This window comes from Haemaphysalis longicornis, unplaced genomic scaffold (genome assembly GCF_048455015.1).
Source record: "Haemaphysalis longicornis isolate Haplotype H1 unplaced genomic scaffold, Haemaphysalis longicornis Haplotype H1 scaffold_10, whole genome shotgun sequence".
Classification (NCBI taxonomy): domain Eukaryota; kingdom Metazoa; phylum Arthropoda; class Arachnida; order Ixodida; family Ixodidae; genus Haemaphysalis; species Haemaphysalis longicornis.
In genome coordinates, this window is record NW_027526204.1 from 32,399,387 (window position 1) to 32,413,233 (window position 13,847).

Consider the following 13,847-nt stretch of genomic DNA (forward strand, 5'->3'; position numbering starts at 1 on the left):
TGCAGTAGAGTACCTTGATATCAGCACCACTGTACAGGGTGGAGACACCCTTTAAACAGTCCTGTTCCACCATAATTGGGTCCACAGGCTCAACGCATTGCTCTTTTCGTTTCCCATGAGACCCAGCCACGTGAAACAGGTGATTCAAACTTTGCCAGTAAACCACGTTGCGGATAAAATTTTACCGCGGTTTTGATACAATGACTTGCTTTGGCGGCGAGCGAGAGACCCTGATAGGTGGCGTCAGCGTATACGTGTTACTATCTTGCACGGCGGACGCGTGAATCAAGGTACCCTAAGCTGCAGAGCGGTCGGTTCCTGTGATGTCATTGCAGACCACGAAAAGACGCGATTTAGCGGGAAAATCAAAATTTTAACTTAAATTGATTAATTACTCAGTGAATAAAGCATCGTTTGTATCACAAGTGCTGGGAGCACTAGAAAACATGAAATCTTTCGAATAAAACAAACTTCTATTTTGTCTCAAGGCTCCTTTAAGCATCTCTGGTCAATGCAGTGATGCTTCACCCCAACATCCTTTGTCATGGCTGGTTGTTGCAAGCATTACTGTCAAGGATGGCTCTAGGCCGTGGAAACCTAGGGTTTGTTGTCGTAGGGAACAAAGGCAGTGCTCATTTCAACTAAGCATGCATGAACAAGATTCTAGCATCCAGGTCCCTGAACAAGTACACCTTCATTTCTCGGCTAGTGTCAGAGCTAAAGGGGCCAGGAAACAAAATACAAGCTTGGTTTATTAGAAAGGCTGCGTTCTCCCGGTATCAAGGCTAAAAATGGTATCGCGAACTTGACACAACTAATGGAAATACTAAGGAAAACTTGTTAGCCAGGGGTGACTCCCCAGCTGCTTTCTGGCGACTTGTCTACGACATCGCATGGTCTTGTTCGTGCAATCAGAGAAAATGGGCCCAAGCCGGCACCAAGAAAGTTGAGTGGGCGACTGCAGTGGATACTCCAAGTCCTTCTGATTGCCTCACTCGACATTAACATGCAGTCAACTGTTTTGGTGCTCGCCCATATTGCATCGCTTGTTCAAATAAAACGTCACTGCAGCATGAAATATGAAATTGTTTCACATTTCTTCCGTGTTTTCGCTAATAGAATCGAGCTGAGCAAATTACCAAGGCCTAGTACATTGAAACTGAGCAAAGCTGTACGTTTGTCTTCACGGCACATTCAAAGGGCAACTGCTCGATGACCCTGCATTTTCCACAGCACTCGAAGCACAAGATGACCCGGTGAAGAAGAGGCCAAAGGAACGGATTCGGGAGGAACATGCACTGGCTGTCTGTAGAGGAGGGTTTAAAAGAAATGCGAACAATGGAGCGCACAGCATCTGACGCATGCTGCACCATCTGGCAGGAAAGTCAGTAAACTGCGCGCATGCGCACTTCTTCGAGAGCGTTTCAGACTGTGGCCCACATTCACGGGGAACGCTTGACAAGAAGCGACGCCAGTCGTTTATTTTGAGTGGCATACTGCGTCGCCACTGAGCAGAATGATCGTTGAAAAGCATGATGCTAGTTGCAAGCAGCCTGGTGCGGCCTTGGTTCCCGAATGTTGTAGATAACAGGATGCTCAGTGGCGACAGAGCATAAGAAGAAGCCTCAAAATAAATGACCGGCGTCGCTTCTTTATCAAGCATTTCCTCTAGCAGTAGGCCACACTCCCAAACGCTCTGAAAGAACTACGCATGCACGCACTTTCCTGACAGTGCAGCCCGACGGTGTGGCATGCGTCGGAGGCTGTGTGCTCCGTTCGTATTTCTTTTAAACCCCCCTGTACGGTAGACTTTTCGTGGACACTGCTGTTGAACAGGCAGGCGTCGCCACATGATGACGACTTCATATTAGGACGTTCTATTTGCAGCGTATTTCGGGTACTTTGGTCTGCACGAGTAAGCACATTGCTACGGTTATGGTTTTATTCTAGCGGAGCTTAATTTTGGGGTGGTATTTCCCACACGTCGATGAGTGGTTAGGGATACTTGAGAATCGGGAGTCCACTTGAAATAACTGCATTCATGAGCACTGCGCGCATAAAATTGCTTCCTGCGTCTGTTGCATGCTTCCGATACATGCCACTCCGCTCTACTCCAAACACGCCTGAAGACGTCTGCGGCCGAAGGGTGGCTGTCACCGGGGGAACACGCTCCGTGCGGTGGACGAAGGCGGTCTGCTAAAAGCAGTGCACACCAGACGCCCGATACAGGAACACAGCGCGAGGTAGGAGGCATGACAAACGCGATGAACAAAGACAGACACACCTTCTCAGAGGCGAGGGCCGCACAGATGTTTTGGCTGTAGCTCGGGAGCTCCTTCGCGTCGCGGCAAACACGCACACAACGGTAGCACATGCGCTGTCAGGAATGTTTGTAAGTGCACGATCCAACGCAGACGACTTTCACTCAAACATGGGACGCCGAGCAGCGCAACGGAGCCGGAGCCACTGGTTTAGTAAACACCATAGTGTGGAGTGTCGCCGTACTGCTTCGGTTATGGCGGCGCTGCAAGCGTATGTTGTACTGGCGTCTTCTGAGTATTTCTAACGCCTTCCCGCGTTTTGAGTTCTTGCCGCTCTGCACATGTTCTGGATCTGCTGCAGCTGTATCTATGCCGCCTGCTCATGTTGTGGCTAACGTGCGAAGTTGATATGCTTAAAAAAAAAGTTCCAGACAGTTTAGCGCAGGTACTTGCAGTGTTGCCTGGTTGCGTTGTTTCTCCACTGTACCTATGCGCCAGGTAAGAAGCTCGGCGATTCTTCCGGCCGGTTCACACCATGGTTCATCCAGTTCAACCCTTTTACCGCTTGTGCGGCACACCGCACACCGTGTTCTGTTGCACGGGCGTCTCGACGCTTTCCGCTGCATACGTTCGCGCGCAAGTGTCTGAAATCAGCGCCCCTTTGTTAGCTGCTGTACTTGCAAACATGGAGTTTGCCATTAAGCATTGAGTAACAAATTATGCCATGCGTCGTAAGCGGCTGGGCGTCGCTCTCACGGGTCAAATGACCGTCGGAGTGGCGGCACTGGCTGAGCATTAAGGTCCCTGAAATTACTGAGCATACGCTTGCTGCGCCGCCGATCCCGACGGCCGTCCAAGGCAGGTAGAATTGATAACGGGAGAGTTCACTATGTTATGGCACAACTGCAAGGATCGGTGCTACCCGTATGGTGGGTTTGAAAAGATCGTACTTCTATTGTGCATCGCGCACAACTTTAATGCTCGCAATCAGCCGCGTGTAAAAGTAGTCTTCGCGGGAAGGCGCAGATGAGAAAAGTAGCTCACGCCTTACGCACGGTGGTCTTTGTAGCAGGTCGCTGCCTGACCGCGCGCGGACAAAGCGTCGTGTGTTCCTTTCAAGACGGTCGGGATCTGCGGAAGCACCTCTCTGGGCACCACAGCTGCTCCTGAAAAGGTCTGTCTGCCTTCGCTCGTGGCGTTTGTCGCTTCTGCAGACCCGCAACCTGTCCCGAACCCCTGTTGCCGTATCGGACGGCCGGTGTTGCCTTATCGGACGGCCGGGCGTGTGTGGCCTCTTGAGCTTTCCATTGTACGCCACTCGTGGTCACGAAACCTGCTACACTCATTTGGAGGTTATTTTCCAAGCTGAAATATCATTCAGCGTTCATGTAATGGGCAGCGTATACCGCTGCTAAAGCTGCGGTGTAGTGGAGCAAGAACAGGTGTATTCTTACTAATTAATGTGTGGCAGTGTGGCACAATGTGCGAAGTACGCGGGAAACATGACCCTTCCAGTTTTCAAAATGTGGAGATAGTTTCAGTCGGTTATAAAGCAGCAAGGGTGCAAAGTTTGCTCTTTTTTTGACAGTTCAACCCACATCTCCACAAATCAACTTTTCTAAATCGGAGAAAGTGTAGCACTATCCTGTTCCTCCACAAAGACGACGACACACACGGTAGAGATGACAAGACAAGTGCTTAACTACGACTGATTTTTTATTTCGTCATGAAAGACATGTAACCCAAGACACATCCAATAATAAGGCCCAATAAATCTTATGGAAACACTTATCTCGCGCCCGTTATGTGTTTGTCATATTTATTTGGCCTTGTTATTGGATGTGTCTTCGGTTATATGTCTTTCATGGCGAAATAAAAAACCAGTTGTAGTTCAGCGCTTGTCCTGTCATCTCTACCGTGTGTGTCGTCGTCTTTGTGCGCTGTTAACCCCTTCATGATGGTACACTAACTAGCCCACCAAGCGATCTTCGTGTTCTGTTCCAAATGACTAACAAGGAGCGCATGTTCTTACCTACGAATTACTTCACTTAACTGCTTGACCACTGGTCCCTCGTTTTTTCAGAGTGCACTTACCATTATCGGGTCATTGAGCAGCTGCTGCTTTAACTCAGGCACAAGCGAAGCAATCAAGGGGCACCTCTTTGTGGTCCTGTGGATGATGTCCGCCAGGTGGAATACAGTGACACGCTCCGTGCATGTGTTAAGGCACACCGGAAATAATGCCTTGGCTGGCCTGCATCAACCGCACGCATATGATGGCCTGCATCAACCGCACGCCACTTTCTGCTATGCGCAGTAACTACAGTTCAGAATAAATTCAAATATCAAACTGAGTTGCAAAAACAAAATGCAGCCTATAAATTATTACAGAGGGTTACTCTGAAGGAGGTAAATGTGCTGCGAATTTTTAAAATGACAGTGTGCTGATAAGTTTAGATTTTCGGGCTACTTCCTGTCGGGTCACTTCTGTCTGCCATGACACCTTTATTGCGGTGATTTACGACAGCACACAAGAGATGCGTGGCGTTCGGAGAGGTGGCCAAATTTGTCTCCGACTCTTGGGACTCCATTTCTACAAAAACAGTTGTAACCGGGTTCATAAAGGCCGGAGGGATCTGGTCCGCAAGCAGTGACGATGTTGGCGAAACGGACATCAGTGAGTCGGAGGACGACAGCGATGTGCTGGCATAACTCCAACTTGAAGTTACTGAATTGTTTATTAGCACGTCGGAGGACGAAGACTTCGATGGTTTTGCCTAAACGCCGTTTTCAGTACATGCCATCTGTGTGTATCACTAAACCATTTTTGAGAAGTTAGTTCTGTCTAGACTTTGGACAGTATATGCACGTGTCTAGCCCTTCTTACCGGGGGATGCGTTCATAGGCGGCGGCCGCCGCAACCATGTCCTTTCGCCGCTCCTTCTAACGATCTTAATCACTATGAGTTAACCTAATTAACAAGTGCAAGACGCACTTATACTGTTGCGCCTTATATACCGGTGCGACTTATATACGCTTTTTTTCTGAAAAACTCAATTTGAGGGGGGTGCGACTTATAGACCGCAAAATACGGTAATCGCTGTGGCGTCCTAGCCTCAAGAGTTTTATCCGTCATCACCTTTCCTCATGCTAACGGGTACGTCTTTGCCATTCCTCCAGTCGACCCATTTTACCGTAAAATTCCGAGCAAGCGCCCCCCCCTCAGCAAGGCAGAATTACCGGCAAAGTGAAGGGGGGACGCTATCTCGGAACGGCACCGAAATTCAAGATGGTGGCGACAATTGTTTTTACGAAAAAAAACGCAGTGCGCGTGCTGTTAAACTTTCATTAGGAAGATGAACTTTATTACGCAAAAGTTGTTACTGTTATACCCCTGCTACACTAGGGTCTAAATGTCATTTGAACCAAATGTCATTTGGCTCAAATGCCAAGTTGTGCTGCTACACTAGGTTTTTTTATGCCATTTGGCTCAAATGACATTTGAGCCAAATGAGCTCCGAGAGAGACATTTAAGATTTCAAATGCCATTTCCAGCACTCTCGGATGCAGCGTCTTCGATCGGCAATAAAAAATATAATACTTCCGTACGTAAAACAAACAAAATATTGTTGGTTGTGAAACTTTGTTCACTGTTTATTTACTTAAAATACGAAATCAACATATTTAATTTTAATACTCTCAAAACCAGTGAGTCAGTCGCAAAAAACACAAACAAAAACAACGCAAGACAGCCATATTTAGAGTCAAAACTGGTGTCTCTTCTAATTTGATATCATTTTACTGCCTCAGACTGCTCCTAAGTTTGATTGTTGTATTAGTGTACGAAAACGGAACGGGGCAACAACAGCACCACTACAGCACAGCGAACAGTTGTGAAAGCTTTCAAATGCCATCGAAATTGTAGTGTAGCACGGCGGATTCTGAATGGCATTTGAAGCAACCCATTTGAGTCAAATGACATTTGGTTCAAATGACATTTGGACCCCAGTGTAGCAGGGGTATTAGTTACTTTGGAAACCATTGGAAAACTTAGCAGCGAAAAAAAAAAATTCGCAGCACTCTGCTGCCTCAGTCTTTGGGTGCCACGGCTTGATCTTACTGCTGTTCGTCACTTTCGAAACCATCGAAAGGGTCCTCAGAGTCTGTAGCAAAAAACAGTTCGGCGCACTCGTCTTCCAGTCCGCCCCGGTCTTCTGGCACCACCGCTCCGACATCTGCCAGCCCGCCGTGCAGGTCGCCGTCCACGGAGCCATCGATTGCGTTTGCAATGCCGCACCCCTTGAAGCAGCGCGCCACAAGGACCTGCTGCCGCGACGGCTTCTTAAATTTGCCTTTTGACGTCATTTCGCCATCGCAGGAAGTTCGCGGAAGTCCGGAAGGTGCTGAATGCCTCGGCAGATTCCTCGGGCGTCCTCTGGCTCTCGTTCATGGCACGGCGCATTGCAGCGCCGAACCGCTGCTTCCAAACCTGCTTATGTAGTGGCTGGAAGCTACAAAGTTACCCAACTTTGCTATTTTCACAGCCTCTTCAGACAGCAGCCGGTTGCTAACGGCGCGTCCCGTGCTTCTTTTGCGCTCTAAGAACTCGAACAGCGCATCGTCCACGTACTCGCTGAACACTGTGGCGCCGTTGCTTAGCTTCCGTCGAAGTTTTGCTTTTCCGAAGTTTTGCTGCAGGAGGTTGTCGAAATTCTCCTCCCATTCCCATATGCGCTTTCAGTCGGGCTTGAACTGTGGAGAGGTCTGGTGCACGTTTTTCCCGTGCTCTCGGTGCCATCGGATCACCTCGATTTTCTTTGCAACTGTGTAGGAATGCAAGACCAACCACCGCCAAAACAAAGAAACAAATGGCGTGTAGCGTTCAGTTGACGCAGATTGGATTGGATTCTTAGACTGGCTCCAGCAAGCCAGTGTTGCCTGCACGTGGTGCGTGATAACTGCGCGGAGGGAGGGGGGGCGCTTTCCCAGAATGGCGCGGAAATGTGAAATTAGCACTGAAGTGGTGGGGGGGCGCTTGCCCGGAATTTTACGGTAGTACGAACTGGATTCGGCACCTTGTCACTAGTCACCTGCCCCGTTGGCGCTGCACTCGCATCCGTGGTGTTGTCCGTGGCCAGTGTACTCCCTGGCGGGGGATGTGCAATGAAACCTAGCACCTCCGCCATGGTAGTGGCATCACTAGAGTGATGGGGATTCAGTTCGCAACGCAACACAATGTGTTCTGCCGCCTCCTCTTCCTCACCGCACACATCACCTCCTCCACATCGTGTGACTTCCACCTCCACATCCGCGTCCTGAGCACCCCAGCCCGCGCTTTGAACAGCATCGCACTTCCTGGCAAGTTGTAAAAATGCTCCTGGGAACTGGTGTGCTTGTGTGATGCGTTCAGATGGAGAGATGGTTTCGTCACGGCCTTTTCCGCCCATCTTCTCGTTTCCGCAGCTACCACTCACTCCCGCAGCTGGTCAGGCTGGTCTCCTTGATGTTATTTAAAACCGGTAGCGGCACCTCGTTCTTGTGGGCCTGTGCTTGCACCCTTTTCTTCCACCTTGTGGTGTCGCCTGCGAGCAGCATACACAGGTGAACCCAGTGTTTCCAGAGCGTGTCGCTTAGCAAGCATGTGCAGGTGTCAAAAAAAACAAAGCTTGGCCATGGCCTCTCGTGCCTTAAATGAGGACCAGCCTACATCCCCGTTTGACTGCCTCTTTAGGTGTCGACCGGTGGGCACCCAGAGCCAGTCGTCCCACCTCCCTTTGTCATCTCCAAGTACTGCCGGGTGGCTGATGACAGGCAAAGCACTACATTAGCAAACGTGAGTACCGGAACGTGCATCATCTTCCAGAGGCTCCTGAAAACCTCCACCTTGTTAATAACCAGAGGATTTGGGCCCTCAGGATGTCCTGGCTGCTTAGTGCCTTTCCGCGAAGCCCCCGTTCATGTGCAGCCAAGTAATCTGGATCGGTGGTCAAGTCCACACCCAGGTACCAATATGTCACTGCAAAAGGGACAGGCTTCCGCTGCACTGTGAGCACTTCTCCCTCTGGGAATGCACGTGTCGCCCCAGCGAAGTATGGCACACTTCGGCATACTGAACCTGAGCCCCAACAGCTCTGCGTGCTTGGTGCAAATGTCCAGGAGTCACTGCAGGTCAGAACGAGAGTCAGCTGTAAGGACAATATCACCAGTGTACATGAGGCGGGGTAGTCGCTGGTGGATTGTCCTCCCCTCCTCCTTATATGTCCAGTAAAAGCCTATTGTGCTTCCCTCCAGCTCTCCCCCAGATCGCTCCTGAACAGCATGAATAGCAGAAGGGACAGAGGACAACCCTGACGGAGGCTCTGCTCGACAGGTATCGACTGGGAGCACGCCCTGCCGTTCCACAATCACTTCTGTGTCCACATACAGGCGCTGCAGCAATCATACTACCTCCACTGGCAGGCTTGTCCTGCCAGTCCTGTCCTTGTCCTGTAGCTTCCACAATAAGGTGTGGTCAACCCTGTCGTATGCCTTCTCCATGTCCAGAGAAGCAGCCCGCAGTTTCCGCCCTTGCAGGCGGGCCACCTGTATGCACTGGGTCAGGACGTAGATGTTGTCATCCAGCCATCTGCCCCTGCAAAAGTGGTTTTGGAGTTTTCCCAGGGCTCCTTCTCGTTCTGCCCATGCCTGCAGCTGTCTCCGAAGGATCTGGGTGAAGACCTGATACAGTACCACTTTGACAGTGATTCGCCTGTAGGCCTTCCAGCTGCTGCGATCTCCAGTTCCCTTGGGGATGAACATCATCCGGCTGCAGCTCCACTCTTTGGACACCTGCCCCGTGACCAGAATGATGTCGAACATTTAACACAATGCCTCGCACTGCCTTGGGCCCAGACACTTCAGCAGGCTCACTGGGAAGCCGTCCAGAACCATTGCTGTTCGGGCCGGGATATGAATTAGAGCCCGCTCCAACTCTGTTTCACCTATTGACCCAACCCACTCTTCTAGGTCCGCTGTAGGGCCCCCATCCTGCCCTTGCCCATCTGTGCTTGTCTCTGCGCCGTCCTGCCTGGTGCATCCATGCTCAATCACTTCTGAAACGCCACCTGGGTGTTCTTCCTTGAAGAGAGCTGCAACAACAGACACCATGAGCTCCCTGCTGTCCCCCTCCTACAGAAGCGGTTGAGTCTCTGGGTGTCGCAGCTGCTGTTTGGACTCGGCATGTTTGTGCGAGCATTGTGCGGGCTGCCAGAACTTTCGTGGTGCCTCCCACCCACTCGTTTTCAATTCCTCAATGAACTTGTTCATTTAGCGGATGCGGTTCTGTATGATGCAGGCTGCCACATACTTTTCTCTGTAGGTGTCCCACTGCTGTTTGCGAACTGAGCCCGTACTGCCGTCCGATGTTGTTGACATGCCGCCTTCCTCTCCTGTAGTGCAGTTCAGACAGCTGCGTTCCACCATCTGTTTGGACCATGCTTGGCACGCTGGTTTCGGCCTCTCTTCATCCTTTTTGCAGCCTGCACCTGCTTGACCAACTTCAAGTACTCAACCTGAGGTCTTTCCTCCAGCCCTTGTGCAATCAGTTCCATCTTGTCCTAACGCCGGCACTGCTCCTTCTCTATTACTTTCCCTCAAACATAAGCAGCAGCCGGTTGTGGTCACTACCCAGGCTTTGGGTTCCAGCTTCATCAAAAGAATGTGAATGTGTTGGCCACCTTTTGGTTTGATGAATGCATCGTGGCTGACCCTTGTTTTGGTATGCGAGGACGGAAATGATGAGCAGATATTCAGAACGAACTAAGGGAAAAAGACGGCCAATGTTGAAGAAATCAACTGAAGCAATGGAAGCCTTTGGGCTCGTTCATTCATATCACCAAAACAAAAACCACTCAAGGCAGGGCATAAAAAAGGCTACACGCACATGGCACTGCCTACCAACAAAAGTATTTATTTTCCTCCCTGCAATATGAAAGAACAGGCTGCCCCTAGATAACAGCGAAAAGAGAGGACGCACACAAGATTAAGAATATACAAAATATATACAAGAAATAAGCATTTTTCATTATCATGATAACAGTTCGACCATTTCACTGCCTCAAGTTAAGAATGCTCAATAAACTCTTCATTGAGCATTCATGAGAGATCCATACAATGGGAAGGAAGGTTTTTTTAATCACTCACACAGCCTTTTCAAACCCACCATCTGGCCAAACTATAAAAAATAAATTCACAACATGCATCACTCTCTCCCCTCCTTCCTTTCTAGTAGCTTGAGTTTCTGCCTATTTCTCAGATGGAGCAAACAGCTGACACGCTTCTTGCTATGTTTAATGGTTCCCAGCGTAGCACCCTTGGTCCCATCTTTACATTTTTTGTAATGAATTGTTTCATTGGAAACGAGCCCATCTTGCAAAGGCTATTTACATGCAGGTTCACTATTTTTTAGTAATATCCTTTCCGGAAGTAAAAAAGGGGCCACCGTGTTTAAACTGGATGATGCCATCATCCTTTATATCCTCAACAAAAATAATCCACTCAAAATTTTATCCTTTTTCAGGAAATCTGTTAAAAGAAGCTCAGGAATATACTTATTTGCGTATTCATAAACTAAGAACTTGAACTGGAAGTCTCATATAACCAATATTTCTTTATCTGTCGGTCATGAACTGTGTTCACGGAGGCGTCAAGTCACCTATAGTCCAGCAAAAGATTACTTTTGTACCTTACTTTAATTTGGTTTAAAATTCATGATGCCTACTCAGTTCCAGTCCTCTCTGGAAGAAACAATATCGAATTGCTTGAAAATGTTTTAAGAAGGGTTGTTGACTTTACTTATTTTAAATATTATTGCACAAATTCTGTTTGGGACATCGTGTCAGCTTATGGGACTCAAATATTAGTCAAAAAGAAAGTTTTTACACCTGACATTTCTTTACTCTTGATAATCTAATTATAGTCGTTTGGATTCTGTGTCTGAGCTTATACCAACTGGTGAGATTCATACATTAGGGAAAAAACAGTCTTAATCCCTTAAGTTTGTTAGTATTATGCTAAAAACTTGCGAAAACCATGGCATAACTCAAAATACTATTCGCCATTACCATATAAATTTTTAAACTATTCTACCAACCTGTTTATATTTTCTTTTTTGCACATGTTATCGACTGGAACAGTACAGCTAAACATGCCTTGACTCTGTTGAATGAACAAAAGCAAATGTTTAGCTTATTTTAGCTTTTTTGTTTCTAATTGCTCCCGCATGTAGTATCCTGAACTGTTGGTATCTTTAATGTTCACACCTTTATGCCCCTCCTTCTTGGGTCTCTAGTTTGCAGTATATACTTCAGTAAAAATGAAAAGTGTGTGACAAGGGCAGTTCAAGGGGCCAACGAAATACTGGCTTCACACTAATTTGCGCAAGCCTCACAGGAGAACACATGTATTCCACACGAAGTGTAACTAACAGCTCAAATGTTATTTTAAAACAAGACAGCTGTGTATGAAAACAGAGACAGAACGTGTTGTTGGGCTAGTTGGTACATACTGAATGGGAGCTTGCGCAAAAAAAGACGAGGACGGTGGCAAATGTGACAGTTAGTAGTGCCTGGCACGTTTGCCACCGTCCTCGTCTTTTTTTTGCGCTAAGCTCCCATTCATGAAAACAGATCTCTATGTGCACAAATGCCATTGCTGCTTTTATTTCCAACCCACTGCCACATCAGCAAAATGTGAGTGCCACAGGTGACGTGGTGGAGTGAAAGGGAACTATCGCTCTCACAGGCGGAGAGGACTGCAAGAACAACAGCAAGCATGCCACGTACAACATTATCGATGCCAAGTAGCTGTGTTGTGGCACTGTCTCTGGATGCAGCCTGCAGCCAGGGTGTCTCCTGCAGCCATTACACCCAGACAGCCATTACCACAAGTACAGTAGGTATGAGCCTCTTCTTTGTAAACGCTAAGTTGTATGCATTACGATTATTTTTCTTTTCAGGTACGCAGTGTTCTCTGACATCACTCATCAGTGCTGGCTCCCAAACAAAGGCAGGATTTGCAGGTCTGATTTTTCGTTATTGTTTCTATTATGAGTATCTCACAGAGCAGGCAAGGCAGTTAAGAAAACTTCTTATCGTAAAAAGTCAAGGAAAGCTCGCACTCATGCTCAAGACATGAATGGCTAAGCTTTTGTAGCTGAGCATTGCTGGGCACATAGTAAAGTTTTGAAATCATTGCTTATTTTCATAGTTGCTGTGCTTTAATCGTCATCATATGCATCGGAGAGGTCGTCATCGTTGCAGTGAGTGGTGGATGTGAAGTCATCCTTAGCATGGTAGACTTCCACCAGCTTTCTCATTGACTTGAGGCTGGGGTGTGGCAGGATCTGAAAGTCACGTCGGGAAGGATCGGGACACTCGTAGCCATGTCTCCAATTATACATACTGGCTTCTAAAAAAGTGCAAAGCAGTGATTCGCCATAATAGGCTGTACTGCCGTTATCCACTTACTGCTACCACCCACTGCAATTTAGATGTCCCGCCTTCGCAGTGCTCGCGCGCCCCATGCCTGAAACTGCGGCAGCGGGAGTTTTGTTCTCTTTGTGCTTTTTTTTTTAGCACGTGCCAGCGTTGCAGAGCCACATTTTGCGTTTAATCGTAAAAACCAACCTATGGGCATCCTTAACTAAAGGAATGCGGGTGGTTTCGGGTAATTACGTATATTTTTTCTCAAATGTACCAATAGTTTTCTTGGCGCTTAAGAATGGGAAGATGTATTACAAGCACCAGCGTTTCACGAGCTTTTGAACATTTATGACTATATAAACCGCTTAACTTTCGAAGCCTCTGGGGTACCCTGCAAGCAACATCGTTACTCAGGATGCCGTCTTGGTGCTCGATATAACTGGGCTGAGCGAGCGAGCTAAGACAACCATCACCATCTGCAGGGGTGAGACAGCTGTGCGTTCTATGCAGTTTGGTGCAAATTCGTTTTTGTGCTCTAAGCTGCTCCAAAGGCATGAAAATTTTCTAAAATTGCATCAAACTGCTCCTTTGCTAGGTTTTGACGCTCACATCAGTTTCTGGGGGAGAAAGTGTCATCATGATTTTCCGAGCAAGGTGACAATGTTTTTATTTGATTGATTGATTAATCACGAATTGATAAATCTCAGGGAACAGATAGCAAAAAATGTCCCAATGGTCGTTTTTAAACAGTCATGTTTTTGAGTTTGCACATTTGATATTCTGTGCATTTACAAAGTAATCCCATCAAAAGCCATTGCAGAGGACCATTGGAAAATACTTATAACAGCTGAGGAGACAAATGATTTGCAGAAGTTGACAAAAAACGCAGTTTTTGGTGCTCTGTAGCTCCAGAATTTCACCACCAGGCACTGCCATCTTGTTATTGGTGTATTGGCCGAGCCCTTGTGTTCCGCTTTGTGGTGCCCTTTTTATTATATTGTAAAAGCATGCATATGGCAGAAAGAAGCCAGCGGATCGAAATAAACAATAGCTTTTAAGCGGAAAAGGCCCTCTGGCGGTGTTCGCTGCAACCGCCCTCACATAGCTGGGCAAAGTGCCGGATAAG

At 47.8% G+C, this 13,847-nt stretch overlaps 1 protein-coding gene and 1 long non-coding RNA gene across 9 annotated transcripts in view; one reads left to right on the top strand and one right to left on the bottom strand.

Moving 5' to 3' along the window:
- The window catches only part of LOC144158358 (uncharacterized), a 29,865-nt gene extending 27,208 nt beyond the window's left edge, over positions 1–2,657 (bottom strand). Inside the window, exon 1 of the long non-coding RNA XR_013320028.1 lies at positions 2,285–2,657. This is a non-coding gene — a long non-coding RNA (uncharacterized LOC144158358). The remainder of the gene's footprint in view (positions 1–2,284) is intronic.
- A 506-nt stretch (positions 2,658–3,163) lies between these two features.
- The window catches only part of LOC144158350 (uncharacterized), a 147,825-nt gene continuing 137,141 nt past the window's right edge, over positions 3,164–13,847 (top strand). For 6 of the 8 annotated variants that reach the window (XM_077689194.1, XM_077689185.1, XM_077689193.1 and 3 more), the window contains exons 1-3: positions 3,164–3,435; positions 12,042–12,195; positions 12,256–12,318. Coding sequence is in view for 4 of the 8 variants with exons in the window: in XM_077689193.1 (XP_077545319.1) it covers positions 12,072–12,195; positions 12,256–12,318 (187 nt within the window). In the remaining 4 variants the exon portion in view is untranslated. Of the gene's footprint in view, positions 3,436–7,992; positions 8,095–12,041; positions 12,196–12,255; positions 12,319–13,847 lie in introns of all 8 variants that reach the window. The other 2 variants (XM_077689190.1, XM_077689186.1) reach the window with 2 other exon arrangements.